Source organism: Manis javanica, chromosome 12, assembly GCF_040802235.1.
Source record: "Manis javanica isolate MJ-LG chromosome 12, MJ_LKY, whole genome shotgun sequence".
NCBI lineage: Eukaryota > Metazoa > Chordata > Mammalia > Pholidota > Manidae > Manis > Manis javanica.
In genome coordinates this window covers 2842677-2859877 of record NC_133167.1, presented here as the reverse complement: position 1 = coordinate 2859877, position 17201 = coordinate 2842677, and the positions used below count along the sequence as shown (strand labels likewise).

General features: G+C 45.7%; 1 protein-coding gene across 50 annotated transcripts in view; it reads left to right on the top strand.

Moving 5' to 3' along the window:
* LRRFIP1 (LRR binding FLII interacting protein 1) overlaps window positions 1-16575 on the top strand; it is a 131090-nt gene extending 114515 nt beyond the window's left edge. For 44 of the 50 annotated variants that reach the window (XM_073217915.1, XM_073217911.1, XM_073217909.1 and 41 more), the window contains 2 exons: window positions 196-337; window positions 2565-5614. In XM_073217915.1, the coding sequence (XP_073074016.1) occupies window positions 196-337; window positions 2565-4258 (1836 nt within the window). In that variant the 3' untranslated portion in view covers window positions 4259-5614. Of the gene's footprint in view, window positions 1-195; window positions 338-2564; window positions 5615-9872; window positions 9923-11477; window positions 11596-12234; window positions 12315-14417; window positions 14523-16072 lie in introns of those variants that run through there. The other 6 variants (XM_037009698.2, XM_073217924.1, XM_037009699.2 and 3 more) reach the window with 1 other exon arrangement.
* Window positions 16576-17201: the final 626 nt, after the last annotated feature.

Below are 17201 nucleotides of genomic sequence, written 5' to 3'. Positions count from 1 at the left end.
GGCCCGTCAGAGTCAGACGTCCCGGTTTGCATGTCTTGATAGAGTGCTTACAAGTGTGGGGCCTGGCACTTCTTTACCCTGTAGAATTTTCCTCTACTCCAGGACAAATAGTTTCTTTTTTATCATTCTTACTAAAATAGAGTTTGACCTAGTATCACTCAGCAAGCACTACGATGGGCCTGTTTTTGTTCCCAGAAACACGGAATAATCCTAAATTCAGAAATAGCTACCAACGGAGAGACTTCAGATACTCTAAGTAGTTTTGGATACCAAGGTCCAACCAAGATGGGGAAAGAAGAGCTGAATGCCCTCCAGACACCAGGGGACGAGATGCCAGGTAAGTACTTGCTTTCCTGGGGTCCAGGCAGCATTGGTTCACCTTCCATGCGTAATTAAATTTGAAGTAATCATCACTGATCAATTAACAATCACACCGCATGCCATTTGTTCTGTCACCTCACGGGGACTTCCTCGCCAGCCATGTGACCACCCGCACGTGTTGTCTGGCGTGCCTCTCTGTTTAGAGCTCACCACCTGGGGCTGAAGAATACGTTTCTCTTGCTTCTCAAAGCTGCCAAGTGAGACTGTGGATGCAAGGAAAACGGTCTGAACACTAGGTGACAGCTGGGACAGCACTGTTCGGTTTCCTGAGACCTGTGCTGCCAAGAGTGACTGACTTAATCTGTGCAGAACCGTCTGAGGGTCAGGCAGAAGAGCAGAGGCTGTAGAGTAACTTAGTGGACGTATTTGCAAGCCCACAACATGCACCCACACACCACTCAGCATGTTGGGGGCACAAGGGGCCTGGACAGCAGACCATGTCCTGGTTACCACAAGCTACCGCTCGGGAGGGACAGGCAGCCCTGGGCGCAGAGCGCGGTCAGTGCGAAGTGTGCTCCTTACCGGCAGGAATCTAAACACACTTGCCCTTTGTCAGAGGTCAGGGCTTTGGACATCATGCTTTTGTTTCTGGAAGAATATAAATTGGGGGATCCAGTAGATTGTAGGAATATTTTATACAGTTTGCAAATATCTGAGAAGATTCACCAATCAACATCTGTCATAATATTTGGCAGTGGGATCCACCCTCAGAATCTGGGGTGCAGCCTGAAGTGACCCCCCCCCCAGATGTGGCCTCACTTTCCTCTGGCTTCAGTTGGGGTCCAGCTCTTTACAGTGAGGCTGGAATAAGGTCAGAGTCCTTGACTTTAATTTCCATTTAAATGATTTCATCCTGTTTATTTTTAGTTATGGAAATGCAGACGGCTGTAGGCCCCGGATTCTCAGGACAGGCTTCCTCAGGCAGTACCCTATTACCTCTAGGACTGTTAAAGGGTTACAGCTCTTTTAATGGGTTAAAGTTGTGAAGGAAGATAAAATAAATCCATTAATTCCCACCATACCTTTCTGTTAGGTACCTGAGCAGCTAGGAATTTGACCAGGCTGCTCTTGTTCAAATATACATTTTATAAATCTTTGATAACCACTGTGAAATGAACCTTAAAAAAAATAGCAATACCAGTTTTGAAAGTGATCTCCAAATGTTTTTGATCACAAATCCTTGTCTGTAAAGAATTTTGGAAACTTTCCAATATATATGCTTATTGCTCATTTATATATGTCTACTATTTTGTTGATATAAAAATAGACATTATAAGACATATATACCTATAGAAATTTGTAAAGGGTGAAGCAAAACTAACTAAACACAGGTGCTACTACTTTCCCCATTTTTCCTGGGGTGTGTGCACCCCCCCTATGGGGAGACCACTGGGTTATAAAAGTATCAAGCTTTGACTTTCAGTAATATGGTAGCTATGATGCTGGGGTTATGTTTGGAGAATCTAAAATACAACTGTTCATTCCAAAGCCGTAACATGTTCTTTAATTCATGATTCTTCAGTTGGTGAATGATTGAATGGCCCAGTGGTCATCCTGACCTTAGTGTCTGCTCCTGCTGGGAAGCCCCCCACCCCCCGGGAAGAGAGCAGAGGCACAGACTGTGTTCCTAGGAAGACAGTGACCAGCTGGTGCGGGTGGACTTCTTTTTACTGAACTGATCCCAAAGTATCTTCCTTGAGGTTGGCCTTGAGGCTGAGTTTCTTAATGTGAACTGAATGTCTACTTTATAAATTCTTTGAAAGCCGCTTTTCGGGCTGTGTGATGTGCAGTAAGTGTGACAGCTGGAGGAGTGAGTAGCCCAGATGTGTGTTTGGAAATGAGAATGGGGAGCAGAACCTTAAGTCGTTCTTAAACCCATCATTTCGGATTGTTCGGCTGCCTGATCCAGAGCTCTTCCTGTTAAAACTTAACTTCACCTCTGAAATCAGCCCACACACAGTGGCCCCTCTTGCCTCTGAGACGGGCAGTGGCCTGCACTGATCGAACATTGCTAATGCGATGGCTGCACAGACCTGGCAGGGGCTTCTGTTTGCGTGGTTCTGTGATGACTCTCTCTCCTTAGGAATGGGGTCGGGGGGATGAGAACGTGTGTTTACGCTGTGATATATGTTGAGTGGTCACCACATCATGGGGTCCCTTCAATTTTCTCAATGGTCTTTTAGGAAGAGCCAATGAAGTGGAGGTGAAAAATGAAATTGTGGAGAATGAGGGGAAAAGAGAAATCTTGCAGCATACTGAGCAAGAACAGCACAAAGAGGACCCAGTAAAGGATCGTATGGACACAGAGGTGTCCCATCCTGGTGAGGATGCCGAGGACCAGAAAACCTCCGAAGACAGTGCCTCCTCCCTAGGGCTGTTAGCAGGTGCTGCGCACAAGGAGCAGGTTCAAGACCAAGTTCTAGAGAACACCCCCTTCCTGGAAGAAACACAGCAGGCTCAGTCACGCGAGGGCACAAACACGCCCCACGACAGGATAGGAGCTCCCCTTGAGCTGTCCAAATGTCTGAGTGAATTAGATGGTGAAATCCAGGGTCCTATGAGTGGGCAGGAGAGTTGTAATGCCTCGGATAGCAAAAACCGAAGTGAAGAACCTGCAGAAAAACAGGAAAAAGACAAAGACGATTTTAAAACCAACTTGGGAGAGGCCGGCACAAAACCATATCAGGACCCTGCTCCTTTACAAACAGCTGAAGCTGGCAGTGCAGACACTGGGGGGCAGAATGTGAGCCCCATGGGGGTTGTGGGGGGGGCAGGGCTAACTGGATATGGGGAGCAAGTGGGCACAGTAGCCTCAAGCCCTCCCAGGTATGGCGATGGCACCGAAGGTCACGATGGAACGTGTGCAGTCGGTGGCCCCCGAGCGTGGGACCCGAGCACGGGGCACGGCCTAGAGAAAGAACTTGCCGTCCAGGAAGTGGCTGAGCCCAAGGGGGTCCCAAGTCAGAGCACAGAAGTGGGCGGGGAAAACGCCGAGCAAGAGGACAAAGAAAGGGAACCGAGGGGTGAGAAACTGACGCAGACCGAAGTCCCAGGCACGCCCTGTTCTGCAGCGGCCCAAAGCAGTCCTCAGAGGACAGGTCCCAGCGCGGTGGATGCTGGAAGTGAGCCCACAGATACAAGAGGACCTGATGAAGAAAAGAGTGACCAGCAGGCGGACGCACTGGATTCGTCACAAAAGAAGACAAAAAACAAGAAAAAGAAAAACAAGAAGAAAAAAATACCAGCAGCGGCCGGAACCCTTAACGAGGTTAAGAAAGAGTTAACTTTTCAGGACCCAGATTTAAGTGAAGTCAAGGAGGAAGAGCAGGTAGGACTTACTGACAGAAGTCCGGCCGTAGAAGCGCCAAGTGAGGCCGCCGAAAAGCCCCAACAGGTTGTAGCAGGAGGCAGTGGAGATGTTGACTGTCCAGAAAATCCTAAAATTGAGTTGGATGGAAAATTTAACCAAGACGATGATGTAAACACTCAGGCTGAAGGAGACACGTTACATTTTGAAGATGCTGCAGTTCCGTCATCAGGCACTCTTGCCAGTGATAAAGAATTAGATGAAGGTGTGACAAAGGATAATGGTGAAGAAGATGCCACCGCTCAGAGCAATCCTCCGGGACCGGAGAATGAAGAGGCGCCTCGCAGGGCCCTGCCCGAACGTCCCTCAGGGGACGTGAATGATGCCTCCCAAACAGAAGGTACAGAAGGGCATGAGATGTCAGAATATCCGAGTCAGGTAGTCAGGGGGGCTCCCGATGGCACCGGTCCAGAGGATGACGACCTGGCACCAGCCGGGGAGTCGGACAGCAGAGGGACACAAGGCAGGGGCGAGAAGGGCAAAAGCAGAGAAGATTGCTCCCTGTCCTAGGCCGGGGCGGCGTGTTCGAGGGGGCCGAGGACTACCCAGTAAGTCCCAGCCGAGAGGCTCGTGTCCGTCACCCCCGCTGGGGAGGTTCACGTATGTTCTAGATTGAGAGAGATGCACCGTATGACACTTGACCACAGCACTAGCTACTACTTTCAGTTAGAGATCATTACTCATAGATTGTATTTCATCATTAAGGTTTCACCCCAGAGTGGAAAGACACAGCTGTCATCGGTTGAAGTTCCTGATTGAGAGCGTACTAAAAGGTGGTATCAGACACCTGTTTGAGTAATGCTGTTGGCATTTCTGCTTAAAATGGGAATCAAAATATTTAGCATTTGCCTTAAACTGATAGGAATGTGGGTATTCTCGTCCAGAACGGCATCTAATTGAAATGACCAAATAGCATTCTGAGATTTCCACATTATGAGTGTAGTTGATAATTAATGAGTCTCATTCAAATATGTGTATTTTCTTATTGGATTTTGTTGTGCACATTATAATCTACATGTTATTTTATTTTTGAAAGTAAATTTTGAAGGAGATAAATGGCCAAATAGCATATAGGTCACTGAGTGATAGGATTTTCACCTTAGAACAATAACTAATCATGGCAGGGATACCAAGTAAATGTCTGCCAGCACTTGAGGGATCTCAGCTGCCTTTACCTCGCCCAGGTTTAGTTTATCTCAGACCAGTACTTTCAAATCTCACTGGTGATGATACCTGAATTTACTTTGTAGGAAATTCAACTTCACTTCATGTCAAGTGGGTACCAAAGTTATTTTTATACAAAGATTTTTTTTAATCCTTTTTTGTGAAAGAGATACACATTGCAATTGCATTTCCTACTGCAGTATTTGGGTGGGGGAATCATTTCTAAAATAGATTTTTTTTTACCTTAAAATCACTTCTCTTTGTAGTTGTCTGATCATATTCAGAGGAGCAGTACAAAAGGCTACTATTCTTTTGCAAACTGCTGATTAGGCTATAACAGGATGTTTTAAAAGAGTTAAGTTACTTTTGGTATTTTGGCATAAATAGTCTCCTTGGTTGTTTCTCAGTATATTCTTATAACAAAAATCTTGTTTTGATTTTCCTTAAGAAAATTTATATTTTCTGTATAAAGAAGCATGTAAAAAAACCCATTGTCAAGTTAAATTAAAAAGTAATTGTAAAATACTAACATCACAAGGGAATGTTCATTGGGTGTGCTGTTGACACTTTATGAGATTATATGAATTCATATTACTGTTACAGGATATAACTGAGTGCAAAAGAGCAAAACCTCAATGGAATTTGAGGCAAACATAAGTGTTATTATGCAATTGAAATAAAAACATTTTATAATTTTACAAACCTGTGATTCCACTTTTTGGGTTATTTGAATTCTGACTGTGGCTGCTGTTGCACATAATCCCATCTTCAAAGTAGTATCTCTTTCTGGGACGCCAGTTGCCAGTTGGAGGTCTGTATTGCCAGTAATGAATGACTGTCTTCTCCTGGCGTCTAGACCCGGCCTCGTGTTGGGCCAAACTTGGGAGAACTGAGAGGATCTTCCCCTCCTGTGAGACTGTCGAGGTTCTGATGAAGAGCCCCAGTGGGAGGGACCTCCATCCTGTGGCTCTGCTCACCAGTGCCAAGACGTGGATGTTTTAGAGAGTGCGATGAAAATAAATATTGACTCTTTCTGCATAAGTGTCCTAAAGTAGAGACCAATGGGACTGAGACGTCCTCTCCACTTGTGCCTTATAAATAGAAAATATGAGGCTTGCTAGGGGATCGGGGCCAGGGCTGCAAAGGACTTTAAAGGGTTTAGCCCATGTCCCTAATGTTAGCAAAGCTGCATTCCTACTGGAATGCTCAACTGAGAAATGGCTCTCCTTACTGCTTTAAAGGCCTCTGGGGGAGTGATTCAACAGGCAAGCTCACTGAACGGCAAGGTTACCAAACCATTTTAAGTTTTTTCCTTTCCTTCCCGTTACTCAACAGCATATGTAAAAATAAGCTAGCCAGCGAATAAATATTTTTGATCACTTCATAAATATATGGAAGGCACTGGGCCAGTGAACAAACAGACAGGGCCCAGCATCTAGTGGGAGTGGACAGCCGAGAATTAGGCAGTTGGCAACAAAGAAGCAAACAAGAATCAGCGCCACCAACGCCATCTCTGATAATCTAAGGACCTGCATGGTGCACACCAATTACTCTGCTCCAAGGGATGACATCATAGCCCAGCACGGTAACTGATGTTCATAGGAACTGGTTACCTGTTCCCTATGTATATTCTGTTTAAGGCAAAGAGGTATATAAGGCAATTTGGAAAGATTTCAAAGTCAGAAGATTCAGACTCAGATCTAAGGATTGAAAAGTTAGCTGCCAACCACATCCCCAGAGACTGTTGAGGTTTCCCCTTCATGCAGAACAGAGGAATTGGTTGCTGGCACTTTAAATCAGAAAGCTGGGCTCTGTTTCAGCCCCAAACCAGAACATGCCTACTGGATGTAAAATGTGTGTGTTCCATTATAATGAAGTGTAATTCACAGAATTTTGAATTATAGTTTGTTGTGTTGCAATATACAAAGGTTGGGAAGCAGTAAAGATTTTTAAAAGAGTTTGTAGGGATGTGATGTGCTCTGAGTACTTTGACGTTTGGTATTTACAGTTAACAGGAAATCTAATGACGTGAATGTTTAAATTTCCACTGTCACTAGGATCCTAGAATACTCCTGTGAGTTACATGGTTTTGGGTCCCTGTTTTCTATGGGTAGACTCCTTTCCTAGGAGAACGCCTTACACAGGATGCCACCATGGCCATCGAGACAGGAACACAGCACTAAGATTAATTCCAAATGTCCAGGTTCCAGGAGGAAAGGAAGGGGTGGGTGTGCATGCATCATGTGAGACGACATGCTTATTCAGTAGGGCAATCATACACAGAGAAAAACCCCTCACTCTCTCCCTCCTCCCACCCACCGCCTCTGTTACATCCAGACTTACATATTTTTCAAGATGTTAATGGCCTCAGCATGGCTGATGTAGATAGTTCTCATCTGTGCAGACCTCGTGGACCCGTAAACAGGAGAAAAACAAGTCATCTTCAGCACCCATCCCAGCTCTGCCTTCTGCAGGAAGGAGATGCTGGGGAGCTGGCCCCAGCCAGAACGAAGACTGCCCTTGTGAATTACAGTCACCCCGAGGTAGCTCGAGGAGGGAGTGGATTTCTTGAGACCTCAGTCTCCCCCGCATTACCTTTGGGAATTTGGAGGGGAGAAAAGAGCTCATGATGGCTGAAATTAACCCACAGAACGAAATTTACCCTCCTGGTGGCATAGGATAAGCTACCTCCTCTCACTGTGCTTTACTTTGCTCCCTGGAAATGGGGTTCAAACCTGTCCTTAAGAGTTGTGAGGATCAGATCCAGGCAGAGCACTAGAAAGTGAGTGCTTAGTGACTGTGGTCATCGCTGGGGGTTGACCTTGCTGTCCCCTGGGCAGACAAGGTAATGACGAGCGAGCCCAAAGCATGCCGGAGGACAGGCTCGGAGAACCCCAACACCTGCTCCCACTGGCTGCCTCAAGGGGTCCCGTGAGGCTTTACCTCCTTGTTTCTCCTTTTGCAGGCCTCTAGGATGCATACCAGGAAATCGGTTGGAATTTAATATCCAAAACCTAGATTTTGTTTAAAAACGTAATCCTTTAACAATATTACTGAAATTTCTTTAATAGGCAGCTCATTTTAACTTCCCAGTGTAAAAGAAAATTTAATCTGAGACATTGTGACTTCATTTCTTTGAGCCTTGCTTCTAAAAACTGCAGCCATGGTTGTTTACATCTATTTATAAAGTGGAACCAATGATGAGCAATGCCACTTAGTAAATATAGGGGAATAATAAGCTTGCAATATGCTTACTAAGTGTGAGCAAGCATCTCAATGATGTACCACTATTCACTCAACAAATTAAGCTTGATTTTTTAAAGCTATGAAAAAGCAGTTATTCATTTTCTCATCAAATTTCCTTTCTCTATTTTCTTAAAACTAGTTTTAATCTGCAATTCTGCTGTAAAATTTCCTTAAAAATTCCACTTCTCTCCGTTTTTCAGTAAGACTAAGGTCAGATTACCCTTATTTCTCATTTTTCTGCTAGCCCTATTATGACATGTTAGCACTGATTTTTTCACTTGCTATCTGGGATATTTGAAGTTGTCTACTGAAAAAGTGTAAAATTGTACTATAGATATAAAAGCTTCAAGATCACTCATATATTCAGTGTTTCTTATGATGCATATGTTTTTTTGTATATAAGAACATAAAATAGTGTTGAATAAAAGCTGGATTTATAACTAAAAAATTTTTTTGCTTCAGTCGGGTTTATAGAAGAGAAAGAATAAAACACCTGTCAGAAGCAGTTTGGCTGTATGTAAATTAACAGGCAACTCGAAGAATCATAAGTTAATCCTATATCATGCTCAACATTTTCTGGTTTCCTGTATTTTGTAATTGTGCCTTTCAAAATAACAACTTAGGTGTTTGGAAGAATCAGAGAAGCACGTAACTTGGATTAGGATGTGGTTGGTGATTTTTTATATGGAAACACATGCATTTTATATGAATTACTCCCACTTTCCACGGCTAGTCAAAAGCTGGGCTCGAGAGAGCGCCGTCCCCTCAGAAGAGCAAGCCCAGAACTGGGAGCCCGGGTCTGATGGGCTCTGGGTCTAGATCTGGAAAAGTGGTGGGCGCCGTGGCTGGGGGCAGCCCTGAGGCCCCAGGAAAGCTCCGTGGTGGCGCTGGGCGTTGCTCTCTCACCCGTAGAAGAGGTACACGGTGGCGGTGCTGCCTTAGGGCCTCTAGAACAACACCTGACCTGACGCAGAGGGAAGAAGACACAGTACATGCTGGCAGCCTGCCGCCATCACAGCCTCCTGGCTGTGCCCTGACACTGGTGTGAACCCCTAAGCCCTCAGCCCTCCCCAGGCCTTGGTGTTGCTCTTTGTACTCCTTCAGGGAGATGTTTGTGGGACTTCTAGATGCTCATGTGTGTGCACACTTACATATCTGGGGTGGGAGGGATGACGGGTCCTAAACTATTCCTGCCTTCTTCCTCAGAGGAGTAACAGCCCTTGACAAGTGGGTTAGTGGGTATGTTGTCAGCAGACATACAATCCCTAAATATATAGTCAGAACCCTGATGTGGGTGAGTCTATGAAAGAAATGAGAAAGAAACACCTCCGTGATGTAAACTTGGGAATTCAAGGCTAACGAAAATGCTGCTATTTGAGGCGACTCTCAGTGTGTGGGTACCTTGCTGATGACGTCACACTGTGAAGCCTGTGAGGTCTTGTGTTGCAGTGCGGTCTGGTCCTAGTGCCCTTGCATGCTAACCCCACGTAGAAGATTAGCCTGTTTGCATGCGGTCGGATGCTGCCCTTGACGAGACAAGCATGTGAGGGAGGCTGACTTCTTTCCCGTCCTGTCTGTGACCTCATCACTGTGGTACGTGTGTAATGCCTTCATCACCACTCACTAACCCAAATGCTCATTCTCCAGGTTAGTGATCTACTGAAACGGCAGTGCACAGACTCACCTAAACCTCTTATCTTTCTGATTCCTTCAGATACTAGGTTGAAAAAGCTTGTTGATGAACGGGAATGCTTGTTGGAACAGGTAACAATCTTTTTATTATTTGACAAGTTCTCCAATGGGGCGCCTGAAACCATGAGCCGGAGCCCCGCCCTTGCTTCCGTCATCAGGGATCCCTGACGCATCCTGCCGGGAAGCTGTCCCCACGCGGGAAGCTGTCCCCACGCGGCAGGGGCTCTGAGTGTCTTTATCCAACTAGAACACTGGATGGCTTATGAGGCTCAGGGACGATGTCTGTAAGACTCAAGGCCGTGGAATTGAATTCAAATCACTCTACATCAATTGCTGCTTAAAATAAATATTTACGTGGAAGGCCTAGATTCGCCCCTGGGAGGCAGGGACATGGCTGGGGCGGTGCAGCACCAGCTCTCTGTTCCATGGAAGTCCGTCTTAGAATCTGTGAGCAGCACCCCTGTCCGGCAGGTATGTCTTTGTCGAACATGATCCGAGTTATTTTAATGGTTTACTTCCATTACTCTCTTCTACCTCAAGAAATGCGAAACAGTTGCCCCATTTGGTCTTTTTTGTATGTGAAATAGTTATTAAATCACTCTACAGCCTCTTTCTAAGGAAACTCAGTCCCTCTCATTTTCCTTCACAATCCTAATCAAAGGTATTTGCCTAACTTTTTACAATTCTGTTGAAGATTTCTCTCAAAATTGGGGAAATGAACTAAATATTGTAGGAGGATTTCTTGAAGCGCCTGTGATCTTTCAAAGACATGTGTCCATCGAAATTCTGTACTTACAAAAGCAGTGTGCCCCGGTGACCGGGATGTGCTTGGGGCTGGTCTCTGCTCGTGTCACTGTATGTTGGGACTCCCAAGTCCACAGCGATTGGACGTTAATAGGACATGGGCTGGGAGAATACCCATCGGACACCAGAGAATCCTGCAGGCATGCTCTTACTGCAGTTCCAACTATATGTGTCTCTCTTAGAAGAAAGCTTTGTGGAGGCCAACCCCCAGAAGGTGGCAACTGCAACTTGATCAGGTTCTGGGAAATACCCTGTTCTGCTGGGGACTCAGTGACAGTAGTTCTGTGCCCAGAAGGCTCCAGGTGGCCCTTCCTGGCTTCTTAGCGAGTGAAGCAAAGGCGAATAGTGCGCTGACTTGATAGCTCTTCCATAAATATTCTAAGTATTTTATGTACACTCTCCTAAATTCAAGAGGAATTTCAACCTTAGAAATAACATTTTCCCCAATGTTACAAAATAATTCATGCCTGTTACTGTAAATTATAATTCCTTTTCATTATACAATTACTTTCTGAGAAGAATACTAACTGGCAAAAGGTTTTCCATGTATTTATTTGGGTTGGTTTCTTTATTAAAGGCTCCCTATGTGGCTGGGGGTTGTAGAGTGTAACCTTTTATTCCATTTCTCAACGGCTTACCTGTGTAACCCTGTCTCTTTGGCATTAGAGGCACATGAAATAACTTTAAAGGCAGTGTCTGATTGTATTTAGGGGAGTTGGTGTTTCCTTTACTCACTGCTTCCTTTCTGGTAGGCTCTAAACTCAGCATTTCAGTCTTGTTCAGGCTACAGAAATTAACATCTTTTATTGGTGGGTGTTTCCAGATTAAGAAACTCAGAGGACAGCTGGAAGAGAGACAGAGGAACAGCAAACCGGACTATCTACGCCCTGAAGATGATGTCTTAGAAAATGGGACGGACGTGCATGTGATGGACCTACAAAGTAAATGTCAACCCTGTGTAGAAGAAACCCTTTTACGTGTGTACTTGTGCTAGAGGAGAAAAACTCATGCAGAGAGTGCGTGGTGTTCCCCATACTCCCACAAAAGCCCTGAGTACGAAAGCATGAAGAGGTTTGTTTGCATGAGAGAACAAGGTTGGGCCAGTGGGCAGGGCACAGATGTTTCTGTCTGAGCCTAAGAAATAGTCCAGGTGGTCAAAAACACACACCAAGATACCAACATATGACACACGGCAAGAAACCGCGTTTACCACGCTGGGTACAGTTGTTTTTTGATCTGCTGATTATATGGAAAAAAACGGAAGGTGTTTTTCTATGGTAGAAAACTAGAAAGAAGGTTAATGGAGGTAACATTAGGCCCGGCTGCTCCCCGCTTTCCCCTACCCCCTCCATTTCTTCATCTTTGTTCTCATGCGCTCTCACCTGGGTACTACCCTAGCCTGCGTACGCGGGGAGAGAGCAACTGCTTCTGTCTCTGCTCGGAGAGTTGCAGGACCACAGGCCAGAACTTAGAAGTTTGCAAGACAATTACAAAATATAGGCTTGCCTCCCAGTAACTATTGTTTTCACATTTTAAAAGCCCAAGAGCTTAACAAATTTTCCTTTTCTGTCAACCTTTAGGGGATGCCAACAGACAGATCAGCGACCTCAAATTCAAACTTGCAAAATCTGAGCAAGAGATAACTGCATTAGAACAAAATGTACGTGCACACTTGTAAGCAGTGACAAATGGCTAAATTGATGATTAACTGAAGTTTTCTTGCTGGAACTCGTCCCTGAAAGGCTGAGGACAAAAAGAGGCAGAGATTTATAGAACCAACAAAGGTCCTTAATATATTTCTTACAGAGAGAAAATGTTAAGAAGGAAAGGTCATTATCAGGATTTAGGTTGATAGAGTCAATCCTAATCCTTCATAAACTGCTGGAGTCCTGCTCCAGTGGGTCCAGGCATCCCCGAAGGTGAACGGCATCGGCGAGTAAGTGAGGACACAGACACTAGCAGAAATGCCAAGCTGGCCGTTTATTGACAGAAACTTCAAGCATTATATAGGGATTGGTTACATAAAGTTACCATAAAATCATCAAAAAGCATGCATCATTAGGTATTTATGGCATAATCTACTTCCCGGAATGTTCCCTGCTCTTCCAACAATGAGAGATCATCCTGGTCTTTTCCTCAAGATTTTTCTGTTGCTCTTTTACTTTTAGATTTTAATCTCAGGTTAAATTTCTACAAGACAACACAATGTCTTCTAAATGTGTCTTAAAACTTGTTTAATCTAGGAAAGTTCATCTTAAAATCGGTCTCCCACCTAGACTTGCTGCGGGGCGTGTTTTTTCTATAGTTCCCCGAAACCACTTAGAGTAGAATGAGCAGCAGTCGTTCCGGTGATCTTGGCTGTAACAGCGCCTCCCATGATCCCTACAGGAATGGCTCCTAAGGAGACTCCGCCAAGATGTTTGGCCCCTCCAAACAAGGCTCCCGTCTGCTCTCTTGACCCATACCTTATCATGGTCATCTCTTATTTCTCCTGAGGGCCAAGTTTTTCTACGAGTTGTACCCTGAATTCACCTGAACCTTCTTTTATTTCCCAACCCAGGTATAATAACCCACCGGCCTGGGGGGAATGTGTAGGGTTTAATTTTCTCTTAGATGAGGGACAATCTTGACACAAGCCAGGTTTTTATGATCGCTCTACAGTTCCCAGCAGTCCTTCCCCGGGGGCTTCCTTCATTGGCTCATTCTGAGGCCCTTTCTTAGGAATGGCCCCCAGGGGCATTTTCTGATTCTTGGGGGCTGTTTGGACTAGGGAAATAGTCAAATTAAGCAACAGAAGAGATATCAGTAGCCTCCCCTTTGGTGGCCCGGGTGCAGCATCTATCCATTAGCCTCCTGGGCTGTGCCATCAGGCAGGTGGTGTAGGTTGGCTCCCGGCAATAAGCAATGGTCAGTTGTAGAAAGTAGCTGATGTGGCCAGGCAGTTTTTCCAAATTCTGTGTTTTTTAAATAATTTATTTAATTAAAAAGCACTTCATGTGCGGACATTCCTCACCCGGACTGTTTGTCTGCTTCTCCCAGCCAGGCAGCTCCCTCTGCTATCTAGATTTGCGTTACTTATGTCTTTGGCATGCTGAGCAAATTGAGGGCCCAGTGTGTTCTAACCAAAGGGAGAGAGAAAAACAGGTACTTTTTCCCACCTCAGTTGTGGGTATTCTTGGCTGGAACTTCTGTAGAAATAAAAATGAGAACAGCACACCTAGAAAGTGACAAGTTCCAGAGCACGCTTTGGGGCCAGCAGAGTGTCCAGGAGGCCGTGGCTGCACCCGTCTCCACAGCAGGCCTGGCTGGGAAGTGCCAGCCCAGAGCTGCCTCCCCTCACTGCCGTCTGTCAGCGCCTGGCCTTTCCTCCTCCCTACCCACTTCCCACCCGCCTCCCCAGGAGGATGAGACTGCAGCCGAGGTCCTGGGGGAACCTTTGCAGGGCCCTACCCTTCCCCAGCAGAACAGCCCCGCAGAGAGGGGAGACAGCATCACGGAGTCAGTGCTGTGGGGACCGCGCTTTTGGACCAGGGTCAGAGAACAAGCAGGTCCCTGGGAGGTGTCAGCACCAGGCTGCTCAGAAAAATATGAACAGAGAGTCGGCTTGGCTAGACCTTACCTAGCCTAGATTGCTAGATCATAATTATTTGCTTGGTCTATTGTCCCATTTTACTGAATCATACCCTTTGATCCCAAATATGGGAAAGCAATTGGAAAATGAAAATAAGCCTATTAATGTATAAATATTGTCTCTTCCTTATAGGTGATAAGGTTAGAAAGTCAAGTATCACGTTATAAATCAGCTGCTGAAAATGCCGAAAAAATAGAAGATGAACTTAAGGCTGAGAAACGGAAACTCCAAAGAGAGGTACATTTTCTAGGCTATTTTCAGGAAAAGAATGGGTAATGACATTCTTGTTGTGCCAGCAGAGGGAGGATTTCCCACGGGAACGCCTGCCCCTGGGTTACTGATTGTCACGTCACGCCACACTGCTCTGAGGGCCACGTTGATGTCATAAAGGAGACCGTGGGCCTGCCACGTGGGAGCTGAGGGCCAGGATCGCCGGCAGTCCTTCTCCCGTGGCTGTTATGCCGCCAGCATGCCGTTCTTACTCTGGGCCCTTTGTAAACGATCTTTTTTTTCCCAAGCTTCTCTCAAGTTCCTTTTGTCTTTTGTTTTCTGCAGTTTCACTCTAATGTGGTGTAAACGCATTTGTTGCTCTTTGTTCTGCTTGAGATGTGTTGTGTTTCTTGGATCTATGAAGTCTTTTTTTCTAATTCCATTTTGGAAGAACTTCCACCACGATCTCCCTAAGTAATTCCTCCTCCCTGGTTCTTCTTCTGTGCCTCTAATCAGGGCGTCAGACCCCCTCATTGCTACCCCCTCACCCTTAACACCTGCCATTCTATTTCCCATCTCTTCTCCCTCTGTTGCACAAAGCATTATTTTTGCAAAGTTCTTCCAGTTCACTAACTTTAGTTTTTTTACACTGTATTCATGCCTCTTGTTCTGTAGACATGTATGTGTCTTTGTTAACCGTATGCCCATTTCTTTAAAGATGTAGTGCACAGCTGTCGTGTTTTTCAGGCAGCTCTTTGGGGGTCTGATTCTGTTGTTTATTGCTCCCGCTGCCTCAAACAACCTGTCCCTGTGTGTGTTTGGTGTTTAGTGAGGCTATACTTGATTTTAATTTGTGGAAAGACTACAGGCATGACTTGGGGAAGTTTCCTGCAAAGAGGGCTTGCTTCTGCCTCTGGCCCTGTCTGCTGGTGAGAGGCAAGCGGGGGTTTAACCTGTCCCAGAATGCCAGCCACCCTCCGTGAGGGTCTTAGATCAGCAGCAGAGGCACAGACCCTGTTCTAATGAGGGCTGTCTCCACAGCCACAGCTCGATAGCCACCGCTATTTTACCCCTGCCTCAGGCTCCTGCACTAGCCCTCTGCCTGCTGGTTCAGGCGGCTGCCTGCTGATGAGCCTTCTGCTCCGACCCCCAGGCTCTGTGGCCCTGGCTCCCAGGGGTGACCATCTGGAGCTCAGGCTTCCCTGCTTTGGTTTCTGGCCCCAGAATCCTTGCTCCCCACTGTCCAGGGCTGCGAGGACCACCTCTAGCCGGTCCAGGCTCAGCTCTGTTTGTCTCACTTAACCCTTTATGATCAGGATCCCAAGACTGTGCCATATCTGGGTCTAGTTGTTTCAGAGGAGGAAGGTCGCCTAGTTACTCATGAGGCCAGAATCTTGTGTCTTGTTTTACTTTTTAAGTTAAGAAGTACACACACACACACACACACACATATGTATTCAGGATCTCCATGGGTGCAGGCTGTAATTGCATTTTTCAGTGGGATTGGAGTTTTGGTGATCCTGTTCTGGAGGAAACAGGTTCCTCAAAGCTGCCTTTATTTCCTTCTTTGTTCCCAGCTTCGCTCTGCACTGGACAAAACAGAAGAGCTTGAGGTGAGCAACGGCCACTTAGTGAAGCGTCTGGAAAAAATGAAAGCAAATCGGAGTGCACTCTTGTCCCAGCAGTAAGCACCAGCCCACCCAGGACCCTGGTCGGCACTTGGGAAGTGCGGACTTGTGGGCTCTACTGTTACCGTCTGGGAGCGCTGCTGCATCCCCTGCTTGAGAGAGCGCCCAGCCCAGTGAGCACATGGCCCGAGCACAGGGCTCCTCTGGGCTCCTGGCTGGCCCACCCGGGAGCCCCAGCAGCCGCCCGTGCCTCTGTCTGCAGAGCCCGACCCCGGGCTGGGCTGTCACTCTGAACCTGCAGGTCATTGAATAAGCACATTGGGCCCTGGGAGCCCCGGGTCCCGCGGCACAGCAGCCTCCCATTGCCGTTCAAAACGATCAGAGTAAAGGTTCAAGGGGGATTTGAGTTTTATTTTCATGTGTCTTGCTGAAAATTAAAGGGAAGTGTTACAGTGTTGGGACTTCCTTTCATGGCAGAATCTACAGTTTGAGCAATCTCAGTAGTGTCTCTTAGTCTAAGCTTTTCATACAAAAAACACTGTGGAACCACAAGCCATTACCAAGCAAAACTCTAACTAGAACAAGGGGATGGTCTAGAAGTAAAAGTGACCTTAAGAAGACTCTTTACAGGCAACAAATGAAGCTTTTCTAAGAGTTTTTTGCATCTGTTCAATAAGAATACTTTTTTCCAGGGGTGTTAGGCAGTAGCTTCACTGAAAATGACAGCTTTTCATTTGCATTATTTAATCCTTATATTTGGAATTGAAGTTGTTAACTTCTTTTAAAGAATGTACTGCTAAAAATATTAAAAAATGAAATGTCAAATGTGGTTTTTATTTTTTCTCACTGAGAAAGAAGACCTTCATTTAACTATTTCATATTAATTGTTCTTTATATTTTAGATCATCTTTTTTATGTTTTAAGCATATCAAATCAATATATTTTTCTTCCCCGTTTAAAAAAAAAAGTATATTCACAGGGAATGAGGCTACTGCTCTTAGAAGAATCAGTGCTCTTAGAAAAAAGTAAAGTTAAGGAGTAGGAGAGACAACTGCAGTGTCTTAGGACGAAAGGAGAA